General features: G+C 42.6%; 1 protein-coding gene across 1 annotated transcript; it reads left to right on the top strand.

Moving 5' to 3' along the window:
- Window positions 1–12,417: 12,417 nt before the first annotated feature.
- Window positions 12,418–14,149, top strand: LOC143612622 (ethylene-responsive transcription factor ERF118-like). The gene is made up of 4 exons (XM_077086562.1): window positions 12,418–12,606; window positions 12,696–12,727; window positions 12,817–12,922; window positions 13,032–14,149. The coding sequence occupies exon 4, from the start codon at window positions 13,223–13,225 to the stop codon at window positions 14,147–14,149; it is 927 nt and encodes a 308-aa protein (XP_076942677.1). The 5' UTR covers window positions 12,418–12,606; window positions 12,696–12,727; window positions 12,817–12,922; window positions 13,032–13,222.
- The last annotated feature ends 3,252 nt before the right edge of the window (window positions 14,150–17,401 follow it).

The raw sequence follows: 17,401 nt of genomic DNA, 5'->3' as shown, positions 1-17,401 counted from the left end.
TCTGGTACAAGTGTGTCACAGGAGATGTGGAGGAATATATAGTGGGGATTGCGAAGCCACATGTTGGGAGGGAAGTTGTCGCGGTGGGAAGGGTGGAGGTGGATGTAGCTCTCCTTAAGCGTGTCTTCACTCTTCCTATTACGACTGTTAAAAACATTCCTCATAGTTGTCGTATGGCTTTTTCCCAAGCCTTAGTGGTGCTCTGGGTAAGGTGGCGGCTATGCCAGAGTCTGTTGAGGCGTGGGGTGAAACTGTTGTTGTTACCACGTTGCACCTTACGAGTTTTCAGACCTTCTAATCGTCAGCAACGCAGGTCTGGCAATAGAAAGTCTGAGCAATGCCGAATTATTCAACGGTCGCTATTCGCTTGGGGTGACCGTGACGGTTTCTTTGAGCTCCTTATATCGCTTTTTAACCAACCCCTAGGAGATGCCCCGGGTGGTGATGCGTTTGTACTGGAGTCTGACAACGCCGGGTTGGGCGCCAATGTTAAACAATGTTTGCGAAAAGTTGCGGACGGTCATTTCACTGCTGCGGTCAAGGTATTATGCTCTTCAGGGGTTGCACCTTTCGGTAAGGATACTTTGAACGCTTTGTTGTCTAAGCATCCCATCATGGCACCTCCGATTTATGCCTGCTTCCTTGCTTTCTGAGTCTCCCCTTGTCGTGGACGTTGATAGTGTGCTTGGGTGCATTAAGTCTTTCCCTAAAGGGACTTCGTGTGGGCGGGACGGTTTGCGAGCCCAACACATTTTAGATGCGTTGTGCGGAGAGGGGTCTCCGATTGCGGATGGTTTGCTCAAGGCTATCTCTGCGGTGATTAATTTATTTTTGGGGGGAAGGTGTCCTAAGGTGTTGGCAGAGTTTGTTGCGTCTGCTCCACTTACGCCGTTGCTTAAACCGGACAATGGGATTAGACCTATTGCCGTTGGGGCCATTTGGAGGCGGTTGGTCTCTAAGGTGGCTATGAGGGGTGTCGGGAAGGAGATGGCTAAATACCTCGGCGACTTTCAATTTGGGGTGGGAGTCCCCAGTGGGGCAGATGTCGTGCTTCATAGCGCGAACAGGTTTCTAAATCAGTTTAATTCGGATGGGTCATTGGCTATGCTTATTGTTGATTTCTCCAATGCCTTCAACTTAGTAGATAGGACGACCCTTCTACATGAGGTTCGGAGTCGATGTCCTTCAATTTCTTTTGGGTGGATTTTTTATATGGGCAGTCGGCTAGGTTGTATGTGGGTGATACTTTCATTAAATCCACCACTAGGGTTCAACAGGGGGACCCTCTTGGGCCTCTCCTTTTTGCCTTAGCTTTGCACCCACTTGTTCACCAAATCAGAGATCGGTGCAAGCTTTTCTTTCATGCTTGGTACTTGAATGATGACACGATTATCGGGGGATACTAGAGAGGTAGCCAAAGCATTAGATATTATCAGGTCTGAGGGGCCTCGTTTGGGTCTTGAATTAAACGTTAAGAAAACAGAGTTATTTTGGCCAACATGCAATGGGGTGATGGCACAGGAGGGGTTGTTCCCTTGTGGGATTTGAAGGCCGGTGCTTGGCGTGAAACTCCTTGGTTGTGTTGTAAGCCAGGATGCAGGGTTTATTAGCAGTTTGGCTATGAAAAGGGCATCTAGCGCTGTGGAACTGATGAGCTGTCTCCCAAGACTTTGGGATCCTCAATGCGAGCTTCTTTTGCTTCGCTCATGTATGGGAGTCGCCAAGCTTTTGTTCGGTTTGAGAACATGCCAACCTATGTATGTGGGGGAAGCTGTTTCTATATTTGACAATGGTCTTCGAAGGGCGATTGAGGACATCGTGGTTTGTGGAGGTCCGTTCTTTGGGGATCTCCAATGGAGGTTGGCATCACTTCCGATCCGTTATGGGGGGTTGGGTCTCTGTTCGGCCGAGGATGTATCTACATATGCTTTTGTGGCTTCGAGAGCACAGTCCTGGTGTTTGCAAGACCATATTCTTCGGGGTTGTGATATTTCTAGGTTGGACTCTGATTATGGGTGTGCGATGGATCGTTTACGTACTTCACTTCCAGATTTTGATCTTAGCGGGTTCTCTAATAAGGACACCGCCCCCCCTAAAGCCCAACATGTTGTGGCGAGTGCCTTATTTAGTGGAATCGTCAAGAGTTTAGAAGTGAAGTTTGATCTATCCCCTCGCCAAAAGGCAGTGTTTGAATGCCTTCGGGCTCCTCAGGCTCAGGATTTTCTAACGGCCATCCCCATTGAAGGATTAGGCCAACGTATGTCGGGTTTGGAGTATCGGGCTATCCTTAAGTACCGGTTAATGATCCCTATGTTCCCGACGGATGAACCTTGCCCAATGTAACATCCTAAAATTTATAATGTAGAATAAAGAAAGTTATGTTAGTGATTTCGCGTTTTTAATTATTAATATCGGGTAGGAGCGGATCAGGGACTTGGATTAATTGAGATGGGTTAAATGAGAATGGGATTTAAGGGATATAAATATCCCCTAAACCCAAAAATATCTTCATTTACATCTATTCTTTCACACTTCCAAAACACACACACACCCCATACACAAGCCGACCGGCGGCCGAGATCCGAGGAGAGAGAGAGAGGCCGGGAGCCGTAGAGAGAGAGACCAAGATCCGAGGGAGAAGAGAGAGCGGTTGGTTGTGATTAAGCAAGGAAACAAGATCCAACAAGCTCAAAAAGGTAAGATTCTTGAACTTTGAAGTTTAAAGATCCAAGCTTTTTAGTGTTAAGTGACCGGAAATGGTCGGGAAGCGTAGTGGGTGATATTGAACCATAGCGGGGGTGTTAAAATCGCTCGAAATGTTGGACAGAAACCAAACAGCAGGCTGTCTGGGCAACTTCGCCTTCATCTGGGCTACTTCGCCTTCATCTGGGCAACTTCGCCTTCAAGCGATGAACTTCGCCTGCAAGCTAAGTTCGCCTGATGAACTTCGCCTGCATGCTAAGTTCGCCTGATGACAAGTTCGCCTGAGGTTTAAGTTCGCCTGATGACAAGTTCGCCTGAGGTTTAACTTCGCCTAAAGCTAAGTTCGCCTGAGGTTTAACTTCGCCTAAAGCTAAGTTCGCCTGAGGTTTAACTTCGCCTAAAGCTAAGTTCGCCTGAGATTTAACTTCGCCTGATGACAAGTTCGCCTTAGGTTTAACTTCGCCTAAAGCCAAGTTCGTTTAGAAAATAAATTAAAAATCTAATGAAAAATGTGTTAAGACAGTTAATGGAAATAAAATTTTTCCAAGCTGACCTGGCAGCTCGACCCCAGCCAGGGGCTCTGCCCCTTGGACCCTGCTAGGGGCTGCCGCCTCTAGACCCCGCTGCCAGGGGCGCTGCCCCCGGACCCCCGTTCGTTGTGGGTCATATAAAGATAGAAATACATTATGAGAAGTGATAGTTAATTGATACGTATACTTGTTATACAGTCAGCCGTGCATAACTGAAGAAAGGAATTACGATTAACGGTGAACGTAACCGTGTTCAGGTGAGTTTCTAGCTCCATTCCTTGTTATGTTTTCGGGGCTGTGTGCATACTTGATGTGTTGTTAATACATTTATCCTAAGTGATAAGTGTATGCCCTATGTGATATATGTGTTATGTAAGAATGATTGCTTGATGGTACGTGAACAATCTTCGGATATTGCACGTACTGTCAGGTTGTAACGCTAGGTATAGGTAAGAATGTTCTGTATGTTATGTATATGAGCATGGTAGTGATAATAGAAGAAAGAAATAATGATGTATGGTTGTATGGTAACGAAGTGGGAATCGAACCCTTCTAATATTCGAAAACTAGGGACCAGACCCTTATAATATCTGTGATGATAGGGACCAGACCCTTATAATATGTGTGATGTTAGGGAATCAAACCCTTCTAATATTCGAAAACTCGGGACCAGACCCTTATAATATCTGTGATGATAGGGACCAGACCCTTATAATATCTGTGATGTTAGGGAATCGAACCCTTCTAATATTCGAAAACAAGGGACCAGACCCTTATAATATCTGTGAGGTTATAGGGCGAAAGGCTCTTTAAAAAGTATGATTATGTATGTAAGGAAAGTATGAAGGTAAAAATGAACGTATGATTATGTATGTAAAGAAAGTAAGAAAGTAAAAATGAAGGTAAGAGCACTTAGGTGTATATGAAAGAAAGTTAAGAGATTAAGTATGAAATGTAGGAAGGTATTGTATGATTATGTGATTAACTAGAACTCACTCAGCGTAGCTGACTTTTAGTATGCACGCAGGTGAGTAGGATGAGGCAGCTCGCTTGAGGAGACACATGGCACTGAACAGGAGTCTGGCATCTGAAGACTTACGATGTTTTAATTTTAATGTTTTAATGTGGAAGACAAGGGATGTTTTGGGACAAGTTGTGAAATATTGTAATGTTTTATGAAAGTATTATTTTCCGCGTAAATGTTTTAATCAACTCTGATAGTTAGAACTGTGTTTATGAGTAAATCCAACACGAAAGTAGGGTTACCGGTAACGGGGCCTTACAAGTTGGTATCAGAGCATAAGTTCGAGAGATTTAAGCATCCTACATGCTTAGACTCGAACAGAGTATGGGATTTAAGTAAGAAAGGAAAGAAGATGCCAGTTCAAGAATGCCATGTGTCGCTCAAGCAAGATCAGTAAAGGTAAATGGTATGATTAAATGATATATGTTAATGGGAAAGAAAAGATATGTGAACGACAGGGATAGGAATAATTGATTGTTTGATTTGACAAACTGCTTAAGTAGAACCAGCACAAATGGACTCATAAAGGGAAGTGTATAGGACACGGAAAGTAACGTGATCAGCTAATCACAACTGGCCACTGTTATTACCTGTTAGCCTTGCTATCCTTGTACTAAATAGTTCCTTGAGTGATGATGTTTGTGTTTTCCCTTTTAGAATACGATGACTGGAGCTGGAGACATTGTTGGAGCTGGAGGTCGCACTGGATGACGTGGCAGGCCTCGTCGTGTCCGGCAACCTTCGGTTGAGACCGCTTCCAACACCGAAGTTGAAGGAAGCGCAGCGGGAAGAAGCCCGGGAAACAACGAGGAAGTTCAACTTAGCCCTGCAGTTCAAGCAGCCATTGTTCAAGCTGTGGTTGCTGCTGTGAAGAACCTGAATCCCGAAGGATCTGCTGGAAGCCGTGAACGAACTGCTGAAAGGGCGGGTGGTGATGGTAGAAAGGATGGGGAAGGAGAAAGAAGGACCTCGAGTGAGGATAAGTATGTGGAAGTCGATGACAGGAGAAGAGGCCAAGGTGGGTGCAGCTATAAGTCCTTCAAAGGATGCGACCCGCCGAAGCTGACTGGTTTAGGAGACGCGATCGCTACTCTTCAGTGGATAACCGCCATGGATAAGGTTATCCGCATTAGCGAGTGCTTTCCCGATCAAGCGGTAGGTTATGCTACTCAATCATTCGAGGATGAGGCTATGTATTGGTGGGAGAGTGTGGAGCAAAGAAAGACCCGAGAAGAGATCAAAGAGACGAGGTGGGAAGATCTGAAGGAGTTAGTAATGAAGAAGTTCTGTGCTGACGCCGAGGTTGAAAAGGCGGAGATGAAGTTCCTGAACTTGAAAGCTGGGACAATGACACATCGTGAGTACACTACCGAGTTCAATCGAATGTCTAGGCTAGTACCCGATATGGTCAACACTGAGGCTAAGAGAATCAAGTGTTATGTGAGAGGATTACCCCAGAGAGTCCGCATGTTAGTCAGGACAAGTAAACCTACTACTTTCGATTCTGCAGTCGAACTCGCAGAAATGGTCTATGCAGACCTGACTGCGGATGATGTGGTGGTGGAAGACGAGAAGAAGGAGAAGAAATGGGCCGCTCCTGCTAAACGACCCGGTACTCAGTTATGGAACCCCAAAGATAAGAAGCAGAGAGTGTGGGAGAAGAGATCGTGTAAGACCTGCGGAAAGATGCATGGTGGTGAGTGCAAGTGGAGTAAAAGTCCTGGTGTTTGTCTCAAATGTGGAAAGGCCCACGGTGGGGAATGCCGGATGGGGTCTAATGTGTGTTACAAGTGTGGGAAGGTGGGGCATTATGCCAATGAGTGCAGTGCAAAGCCAGCATGTTACAAATGTGGCAAGCCAGGCCACATGGCGAGAGAGTGCACAGATGGTGAAGCTGGAGGTAGTGGAAGGAAGGATGCCGATCAAGCTAGGCCAAGAACTAGAGCCTACACGCTGACCCAAGAGCAAGCCAAGCAGATTCCGGATGTCGTCACAGGTACGTTTTTAGTGAACGGTGTTTCCGCTTCTGTATTATTTGATTCTGGCGCAAACAAAAGTTTCGTAGCCACACCATTTAGTAAACTAGCTAAAATGAAATGTCGCCGAGTGTCTGAAACTTTTGCGGTGGAAACCGCCAGTGACACTTCGGTTAAAATAACAAAAGTGGTTAAGAATTGTAAGATAGAATTGGAAGGACATGAGTTCCCGATTACCTTGTACGTTATGACCTTGGGAGGGTTCGATGTGGTTTTGGGTATGGATTGGTTGTCTGAGTTTGAGGCTCAGATAGTATGTAAGAGTAGGATTATAAGGTTAAAGTCATTGGATGGTAGCGCGGTAACGGTCTATGGTGATAAGGAAAGTTCTGGGCTTAATGTCATTTCGATGATGAAAGCCGAGGGTTTGCTAAGGCGAGGGTGTTGTGCCTACCTGGCGTATGTCGTCAACGCTACGGCCGAGACGAAAGAAATGAAAGATGTTCCTATTGTGCGCTACTACCCAGAAGTATTCCCTGAGGATCTTCCGGGGTTGCCACCAGAGCGAGAGATAGAATTTCAGATAGATTTAATACCAGGAGCCCAACCTGTCGCGAAAGCGCCTTACCGTCTAGCACCGTCCGAGATGAAAGAATTGATGTCACAACTGCAAGAACTCCTCGACAAAGGTTTCATAAGACCGAGTGTTTCCTCGTGGGGCGCACCAGTTTTGTTCGTGAAGAAGAAGGATGGAGGTATGAGAATGTGCATAGATTATCGTAAGTTGAATAAGCTGACGGTAAAGAATAGATATCCGTTGCCAAGGATTGATGATCTGTTTGACCAACTGCAAGGTTCAAGTTGGTTCTCACGAATAGATCTCAGATCAGGCTACCATCAGCTGAAGGTGAAAGAGGCAGACATCCCTAAGACAGCGTTCCGAACGCGGTATGGACACTACGAGTTCCTCGTAATGTCATTCGGTCTAACCAATGCTCCTGCAGCATTTATGGACATGATGAATAGGGTGTGTCGACCGATGTTGGATAAGTCGGTTATCGTCTTCATCGATGATATATTGGTTTATTCAAAGAGCGAGTCTGAACATGCTGAGCATCTGAGAGAGGTACTGGAGACTCTGAAGAAAGAGAAGTTGTATGCCAAGTTTTCGAAGTGCGCATTCTGGTTAAGAGAAGTGCAATTTTTAGGTCACGTGATTAATCCTGAAGGGATTACCGTGGACCCAGCTAAGATTGAAGCGATAACGAATTGGAAGACTCCGCAGAATCCGACTGATATACGAAGTTTCCTAGGGTTAGCTGGCTACTATAGGAGATTCATCGAAGGTTTCTCCAAGATAGCCGCACCGCTGACCGGTATGACCCGAAAGTCGATAGTATTCAGTTGGGGAAAGTTTCAGGAAGAAGCCTTTGAAGAATTGAAGAAGAGGCTCACGCAAGCTCCAATCCTTACTTTGCCCGATGGCGACGAGGATTTCGTTATTTGTGCTGATGCCTCGCATCAAGGGTTAGGTTGCGTGTTGATGCAACGGGGGAAGGTGATAGCTTACGCGTCTAGACAGTTGAAGGTCCATGAAAGTACTTATCCGACGCATGATCTGGAGTTAGCAGCTGTAGTGCATGCTCTTAAGATATGGAGGCATTATCTGTACGGTACTAAGTGTACTATCTATACCGATCATAAGAGTTTAAAGTACTTCTTCGAACAGAAAGAACTGAACATGAGGCAGAGAAGATGGTTAGAATTGATAAAGGATTACGACTGTGAGATTAGGTATTACCCCGGTAAAGCTAACGTGGTCGCTGATGCGTTAAGTCGTAAGAATGAGGAAGTCCTTGCAACAGTGAAGTCATATAAGTTGATCATGAACTCAAGTCTTTTTGAAGAAATCATCAAAGTGCAGTCAGAAGTGTTAGTAGACGAAGGGTTAGTAAAGAAAGAAAGGATTTATGGCCAGCAAGATGAGTTGATGGAAAACACTCATGGAGTTAAAACTAGATTTGACCGTATGTGGATTCCACGCCATGGTGATCTTAGAAGTCGAATCTTAGATGAAGCTCATAAGTCAAGGTACTCAATCCATCCTGGAGCTACAAAGATGTACCAAGACCTGAAAAGAGATTACTGGTGGCCAGGAATGAAGAATGATGTAGTGGATTATGTTAGTAAGTGCTTAAGTTGCTTACAAGTCAAGGCCGAGCACCAAAAGCCTTATGGGAAGATGCAACCGCTAGAGATACCTGAGTGGAAATGGGAACACATCACCATGGATTTCATAACTAAGCTACCTCGTACAGCTAAGCAACATGATACCATCTGGGTGATTGTGGACCGTTTGACCAAGAGTGCTCACTTTCTTCCCATACGAGAGGCCATCTCGTCAGAAACGTTAGCAAGCTTGTTCATCAAGGAAGTGGTAACCAAGCATGGAGTACCGTTAACGATCGTGTCTGATAGGGATACACGGTTTACTTCGAGGTTCTGGAAAAAATTCCATGAAGCTATGGGGACGAGGTTGAACATCGGTACGGCGTATCATCCTCAAACCGATGGACAGTCTGAACGGACGATCCAAACCCTTGAGGATATGCTACGTGCTTGTGTTTTAGATTTTGGTGGAAGTTGGGATGATCATCTGCATCTGGCAGAGTTCTCCTATAACAACGGTTACCATTCAAGTATTGGTATGCCACCGTTTGAGATGCTGTACGGTAGACGATGTAGAACCCCGGTGTGTTGGGGTGAGATTGGTCAGAAGGAAATGGGAAGCCTAGAAGTGGTTCAAGAAACGTCTTCAAAGTTCGATCAGATCAAAGCAAGAATGAAAGCCGCGCAAGACAGACAAAAGTCTTATGCAGATAAGCGGCGACGACCAATTGAGTTTAACGTTGGTGACAATGTGATGCTCAAGGTCTCGCCTTGGAAGGGGATTATCCGTTTTAGGAAAAGAGGAAAGTTGAGTCCGAGGTACATTGGACCGTTCAAGGTTGTAAAACGTGTGGGTGAAGTAGCTTATAAACTGGATTTACCCGATGAGTTAGAAGGAATTCATTCAACCTTCCATGTTTCTCATCTGAGGAAGTGTCTAGCTGATGACACATCTCACGTGCCATTGATGGACATTGAGGTTGATGAACAATTGAACTACATCGAGCAACCGATAGCGATCGTTGACCGCAAGGAGAAGCAGCTTCGTCACAAGATTATACCTTTGGTAAAAGTGATATGGAAACACCGTAAGGGATCAGATGCTACTTGGGAAGCCGAGGATGAGATGCGCAAGTTTTACCCTAGTTTGTTTATGTAATAGTTAGGTCTCGGGGACGAAACCTCTTTAAGGGGGGAAGACTTGTAACATCCTAAAATTTATAATGTAGAATAAAGAAAGTTATGTTAGTGATTTCGCGTTTTTAATTATTAATATCGGGTAGGAGCGGATCAGGGACTTGGGTTAATTGAGATGGGTTAAATGAGAATGGGATTTAAGGGATATAAATATCCCCTAAACCCAAAAATATCTTCATTTACATCTATTCCGTCACACTTCCAAAACACACACACACCCCATACACAAGCCGACCGGCGGCCGAGATCCGAGGAGAGAGAGAGAGACCAAGATCCGAGGGAGAAGAGAGAGCGGTTGGTTGTGATTAAGCAAGGAAACAAGATCCAACAAGCTCAAAAAGGTAAGATTCTTGAACTTTGAAGTTTAAAGATCCAAGCTTTTTAGTGTTAAGTGACCGGAAATGGTCGGGAAGCGTAGTGGGTGATATTGAACCATAGCGGGGGTGTTAAAATCGCTCGAAATGTTGGACAGAAACCAAACAGCAGGCTGTCTGGGCAACTTCGCCTTCATCTGGGCTACTTCGCCTTCATCTGGGCAACTTCGCCTTCAAGCGATGAACTTCGCCTGCAAGCTAAGTTCGCCTGATGAACTTCGCCTGCATGCTAAGTTCGCCTGATGACAAGTTCGCCTGAGGTTTAAGTTCGCCTGATGACAAGTTCGCCTGAGGTTTAACTTCGCCTAAAGCTAAGTTCGCATGAGGTTTAACTTCGCCTAAAGCTAAGTTCGCCTGAGGTTTAACTTCGCCTAAAGCTAAGTTCGCCTGAGGTTTAACTTCGCCTAAAGCTAAGTTCGCCTGAGGTTTAACTTCGCCTGATGACAAGTTCGCCTGAGGTTTAACTTCGCCTCAAGCCAAGTTCGTTTAGAAAATAAATTAAAAATCTAATGAAAAATGTGTTAAGACAGTTAATGGAAATAAAATTTTTCCAAGCTGACCTGGCAGCTCGACCCCAGCCAGGGGCTCTGCCCCTTGGACCCTGCTAGGGGCTGCCGCCTCTAGACCCCACTGCCAGGGGCGCTGCCCCCGGACCCCCGTTCGTTGTGGGTCATATAAAGATAGAAATACATTATGAGAAGTGATAGTTAATTGATACGTATACTTGTTATACAGTCAGCCGTGCACAACTGAAGAAAGGAATTACGATTAACGGTGAACGTAACCGTGTTCAGGTGAGTTTCTAGCCCCATTCCTTGTTATGTTTTCGGGGCTGTGTGCATACTTGATGTGTTGTTAATACATTTATCCTAAGTGATAAATGTATGCCCTATGTGATATATGTGTTATGTAAGAATGATTGCTTGATGGTACGTGAACGATCTTCGGATATTGCACGTACTGTCAGGTTGTAACGCTAGGTATAGGTAAGAATGTTCTGTATGTTATGTATATGAGCATGGTAGTGATAATAGAAGAAAGAAATAATGATGTATGGTTGTATGGTAACGAAGTGGGAATCGAACCCTTCTAATATTCGAAAACTAGGGACCAGACCCTTATAATATCTGTGATGATAGGGACCAGACCCTTATAATATCTGTGATGTTAGGGAATCGAACCCTTCTAATATTCGAAAACTAGGGACCAGACCCTTATAATATCTGTGATGATAGGGACCAGACCCTTATAATATCTGTGATGTTAGGGAATCGAACCCTTCTAATATTCGAAAACAAGGGACCAGACCCTTATAATATCTGTGAGGTTATAGGGCGAAAGGCTCTTTAAAAAGTATGATTATGTATGTAAGGAAAGTATGAAGGTAAAAATGAACGTATGATTATGTATGTAAAGAAAGTAAGAAAGTAAAAATGAAGGTAAGAGCACTTAGGTGTATATGAAAGAAAGTTAAGAGATTAAGTATGAAATGTAAGAAGGTATTGTATGATTATGTGATTAACTAGAACTCACTCAGCGTAGCTGACTTTTAGTATGCACGCAGGTGAGTAGGATGAGGCAGCTCGCTTGAGGAGACACATGGCACTGAACAGGAGTCTGGCATCTGAAGACTTACGATGTTTTAATTTTAATGTTTTAATGTGGAAGACAAGGGATGTTTTGGGACAAGTTGTGAAATATTGTAATGTTTTATGAAAGTATTATTTTCCGCGTAAATGTTTTAATCAACTCTGATAGTTAGAACTGTGTTTATGAGTAAATCCAACACGAAAGTAGGGTTACCGGTAACGGTGCCTTACACCCAATTTGTCGCAAGGTCTGTTTGGATTCTTTTGGTGACCATGCGGTGCATTGCAAAGAATTGCCTGGCTTTAAATACAGACATGATCTGGTTAGGGATGTTCTGTGTGATGTTCTTAAACGGGCAGGGATTTCTGCTAAAAAGGAGGCCCCTGTTAACTTTCTCACGGATCCTCTTGAAGGGAGGTCTACTTTACGACCAGCTGATATTCTTGTGTTCGGGTGGGCAGGGGGGAAACACGCCTGTGTGGATCTTACAGGAGTGTCTCCTCTTGTTGGGCTCAGGGACCGTGGGTTTGTTGTGGGTCAGGCTGCGTTGAAGGCTGAATCGGGCAAAGTTGTTAAACACGAGAAAGCTTGTTTAGATAATCAACATGTCTTTCTACCATTTGCCTTTGATACATTTGGTTTTCTGGCTCCAGAGGCTGTGAAATTTTTGAGTAGGGTTCAGCGCGTCGTACACGGAACCTCTTCAGCTATTAGGTCCCAAAGCTTCGTTTTTAGCAGGATTGGCTTTGCTATTCAAAACGGGGTTGCGGCGCGGCTTGTTGCCCGTTTGTCTGCCACTTTATTGTAATCGTTTTATAGTAAATTATATAAAACTTCGAAAAAAAAATTTAATTAAAAACAAAATATACTAAATTAATTGTTTTATTATACACATATATATCCTCGTATCTCCACCAATATTTGCGTTTTGACTGCTTATTAAACGCACCAAATACTAACAAGAACTCGAACCATCAAGCTCTACCATTACACCTACAAAGGGTGTTTTGATTTCACTCCATTAACCCTTAAATTCATCACAGGTTCGTCAAATTCCTTCAATTTCGTTTCAGTTTCCGTTTAATTTCACCCCCAATTCGTTGAACCCAACCTTCAATTTCTCCAATTTCAGGTTTTACACTAAAAACCCTAAATTGGTCACTGGTACGTTAAGTTTCTTCAAATTGGTTTCGGTTTTTGTTTGATTTCGGTTCGAATTTGTTCAATTTAACGTGGGTTGTCTTCAATTTCAGATTTTATGTCGGCAAGTTTGTTGAAGCTCTGGTTTACTTTTGCTCTGTTTATGAAACAGAGTCTTTGGTTCTGTTTTTGGGTTTTTTTGCGTTTGTGGCCTAAAAGGTAAACTGGGTTTCATGGGTCTCATGGGTTTCATGAGTATTTGTTTAATATTCATCTTTGATATGTTATTGTATGTTAAATCTTTGAAATTTTGGTTTTTTTTTTGCAGAGATTGTGTTTTTGGTGGATTTACTCTGTTCTTGTTCTTCAGAACCCCAGTTTTTATTATCAAAAGTTGATATTTTTGTTTATAAAATCTGGGTTTTACTTAAAAGTTAAAACCCAGATTGTTGGAATTTTTTTAAATTTTTTTGAATTTTTTTTGGATTTTTCCGGCGAAAAGTTAAGGACTTGCCGGAGATGTCGCCGGAAAATCAAGAAAATGGTTCTGGGAAGAAGCTCCGGCGGAGGAAAAAGGTGTCAACTTTGGAGAATAATAATATGAGAACTGTTCGGATTATCTTTCATGACCCGGATATGACAGATTCATCAGATGATGATGGCCCGAAAAGTAAAACCATTGTTCGGGAAATCAAGATTCCGGTGGCGGTGAATCCGGGTACATTGTCTTGTGAAATTAGCAATGTTAGTGACAAAGTTACAGGAAAAGGCAAAAAGTGTTTGACGAGAAGCGCGAGTCAGCCGTTAATGACGGCGCAGACGAAGTATCGCGGTGTTCGGCTTCGGGAATCCGGGAACTGGGCTGCGGAGATCCGTGACCCGTTTAAGAAAATGCGGGTGTGGCTTGGTACTTTTAGCACGCCCGAAAAAGCTTCCGAAGCTTATGAGCTCAAGAAACTCGAGTTTGAGAAAATGGCTCAGTCTTTAGAGACTCAGCCCACAAAAACAAAAAAACCGACCCCTCGATACAAAAACCCCGCGGGGTCGGAAGAATCTTTTGGGATAATCACACACCCGTCGCCATCATCCGTTATTGAAACGGAATCAAAAATCTTTATCAACCACAACAAAAAGATGGAGTCTTTTAACGACAAGTCGTTAGATCTGACTGATATCGGTTTTATTGAACCGGTCGATGAGGGGTTGTCGCTAGCCGAAATGAGTAAAGAGTTGGACCTCGGGTTGGAACTCGGTGCACAGTTTCTTGACAATTTGGTGGCCCCGCTAGACGGGTTCGGGTGCATTGATGATTATAACTTTTGTGGGCTTGATGATGTGGCATCGGGTGATTTGCCTGATTGGGATTTTGGGGAGTTGAAAAACGAAGAAGAAACTTGGATGAACACGTTGAGAGATGGGCCGTTGAGTTTTGCAGCGACTAATTAGCTTATTAATTAGTAATTCTTAGTTCAATATTAACCGGTGTTTAGTATTTACTAGTAGTGTTGAAGAGACTTTTAATTTGGAGACAGTAAATGGTTAATATTAATATTTTTGTTTGAATGAGTTTGTTTAAATTTACATGTTGTCTATGATTGTTATGTGATGCTTTTACTTTTCAAGTTTTGGTTGAAAATGTATTGCTTGTGATGGATAAGATACATGTGTGTTGTGTTGGTGTTGAAATATCAATTTGTTAGGCTGAGGAGTGTGGGGGGCTTTAATGGAGGCTCCAACTAATAATATTATGACGTGTGTCAGAGAGAGAAACTGGATAAGGGGAGTGTTGGAGCCCCTTTTGGAGCCCCTGGCCCTGGTGTGGAGGGGCTCCAGCAGGGGTTCCAGCGAATTTTTTTTTTATTTTTTTCTAAATATATTCAAACAACGTATTATTAAAAAAACTCATAAATTATTAAAAAAAACACACATTAATAAAAAAAACACATTAATATATAAAAATAAATTAAAAATTAAAGTACTAAAAAAAAACATTATTCTTATTCTTCGGCTTGGTCTTCTTCGATCAACCTCTTTCGGATACGTTCCTTTTGCTTTTCCATTAGCATTTGATCGACCGGATTTAGGTTACTGAAGTCTCTAGTAAGAAAGTTCAAATCTCTCATTCGACTTTTTTCCGTTTCGTCATTAGAGACCACCTCCATGGTTTTGTTGAATTTATTAAGGGATTCAACAAGATTGGCGATGTTTACGGCTTCCCCCTCAGCCGGTTTTTTCCCCTTGGCGTCCCTTCCCAATGGCCGCTTCCTCGGCGGTGAAGACGTTTCCTCCTCCGCAATGTTTAGGTCGAATCCAACGCGGCAATCCGACCCGGTTGAAGTGCTATACGCTCCAGACGAACTAGTTTTAGTCCGTTTCGGCCCTACTTCCGCATCAACGTCCGGCGCCACCAGCTCAACCCACTTGGAACACCTTTTCAACCTCTCCCACAACTTTAAATCGTCCCACGTCTTCACCATCCCATACCTCCGCAAACACTCCTGCTTCCACTCTACGACCGTGAAATTGTAAACCGCCAAATCATCACTGCCACTTGGTCTCATACGACCGCTGTTCTTGTTGAAAAGATTAGTAAACAAGCCGACAAATTTTCTGATTTCGGACCACCGACCCGAAATCATATCGGCGTTCCGCTCTGTACTCCCAACGAGCGTATATAAGGTCTCCCTAACATTTGTCCAAAAAATCTTGCTCTTTTGGTAGTCGGCTGCAAAATGAATAAATAAATTAGATTTCCATTTAACTTTTTTATTTAACTTTTTTATTAAAAATCATTTTTAAAAACGTTAAAACAATTACCGCAACGCCGATCCTCAGAAATGACTATCCAAGCCCGACACAAGGCTTCCTTCTCATCCGATGACCACGGAGTGGCTTTCCGTTTCGTCCTCGGAGTCGAAGCCGGTCCCGACCCGTCCGTTGCAAGTTGTTTTTTCCGGTGGACGCGTCTTTTTGGTCCCGTAGCTTCACCGTGTGATTCTTGTGTCTCCGGAACAACAAAGTTAGGAGACGGTTGTGTGTTGGATGGTTGAAAGCCGGATGATTCTTGCGGCTCCGAATAAAACATCAGTTGGTGCGGTGACGACCATAAATCGTCGTCAATATAATCTGAATCAAGGTTTGGGTACCAATTTTCAGCCATTTTTTTAAAAAAAAGTTGGAAAGATGAATTGATTTTGGGTGAAGGTTTGAAGTTGTGGTGATTGATATGGATGAAATGGGGTATTATATAGGGAAATTTTTTTTTTTTTTAATTTAATAAGAGCCCAACGGCTCTTTGTATAAAACCAAGACCACTTTACTCTCTCTTCTCCCGCTAACAGGCTCACGCCTGCATGTTTTTTCGCGCTAGCGCCCCGTTAGCGCCCCCGCTAGCGCCTCGGTGGTGTGGTGTTAACGCCTGGGGGCGCGAGCGAAGGGGCTCTAGTGCCCCTGTTGAAGACCCACACCCCTCAGCCTTAGGAATCCCAACCGTCTATTCATAGTAAGTGATTTAGTGTGAAATAAATTCTTTTTTGTGCATTTATGTGGGGATACATATAGTCAACTATACTGTTTTTTTTAAAGTCCAGCTCAAATATCAAGTCCTTAATTTATATAAAACTAAGTTAGTTACCCGTGTAGCACACGGGATAGAATAAGTAATTTTTTTAAATTAATAACATAATGTGAAATACAAAAAAAAATGTATTACATATATAAAGATATATTAAATTGTAAAAAAATTACGCATTACGCAATATGGAAATAAAAAGCTGTTAGAAAATTCATAAATTATAAATTATTTTATGGTTATTTTCTATATCAAAACTTAGTTGTATATGACTACTTTTTAAACCAACTCGTGAACCAAAACTCATTATAATCTTAAACTGTTTTAACATGAACAATGTTTAAAACTTTAACCGGTTAAAGAAACCCACCCGTTTCGTATTGGTTACTTATAAAAATCTAATATTAATAACTAATTAAATATATTTTATATTAAACAAATTAACATATTTATGATAGTATTAATTCTTTTAAATTAGGATGAAATTATTAAAAATAAAAATGTAATTAATATGAGAGAGAGGAGGGAACATTTTTTAAGCATCAATATTGTAATGACATGTGACATTTAGAAAGCTTTATTTATTAAATAGTGTAGATTTATTTATTTATTTTTATATGTATTGAGTCTTAAAGATGAACACTTGAAAAGTTGAAAGCCTTTTTCTTATCCTGTTCTTTTTTAGGTATGCTATTGTTGATTAAATAAGTGTTTGGACGTGTTCGGTCGTTTCAAAACACATGGCGTTGAAATGGTAAAGGACATGAAAGAATTCATCAAATACCAAGAAAAGCTAGCCAAAACGTTGGAACTACGACAAATGAATAAAGACTACGAATCTCTTAAAGCGAACGGGTTTCACGAATAGGCCGCATTATTGCATCGACGACGTGTTGAAAAAATGCACGAATATTATGGATATTACTTCTTTTTGTTATGTATTTTTTTGTATTTCTTTTTTTTGTTATGGATATTACGTGTTAGTGGCTTCTACTGTGATAAAAATGCAAACACCATCATAGGCATGACGCATCAATGAGCAACGCCTCATATATTTGTAAGGTAGAGTGGTGTAGTGCGATTTTGGGGTGTCACATAGATGGGCAAATGGCTAATTACAAATGCTC

Source organism: Bidens hawaiensis, unplaced genomic scaffold, assembly GCF_021521415.1.
Source record: "Bidens hawaiensis isolate Kalapana, Puna unplaced genomic scaffold, B.hawaiensis_p1.1 tig00035061_1, whole genome shotgun sequence".
Lineage (NCBI taxonomy): Eukaryota > Viridiplantae > Streptophyta > Magnoliopsida > Asterales > Asteraceae > Bidens > Bidens hawaiensis.
This window is presented reverse-complemented; position numbering and strand designations above follow the sequence as displayed.

Excerpts from the sequence above, each read along its gene's own strand:
- LOC143612622 (XM_077086562.1), top strand. The coding sequence starts at position 13,223 with ATGTCGCCGGAAAATCAAGAAAATGGTTCTGGGAAGAAGCTCCGGCGG.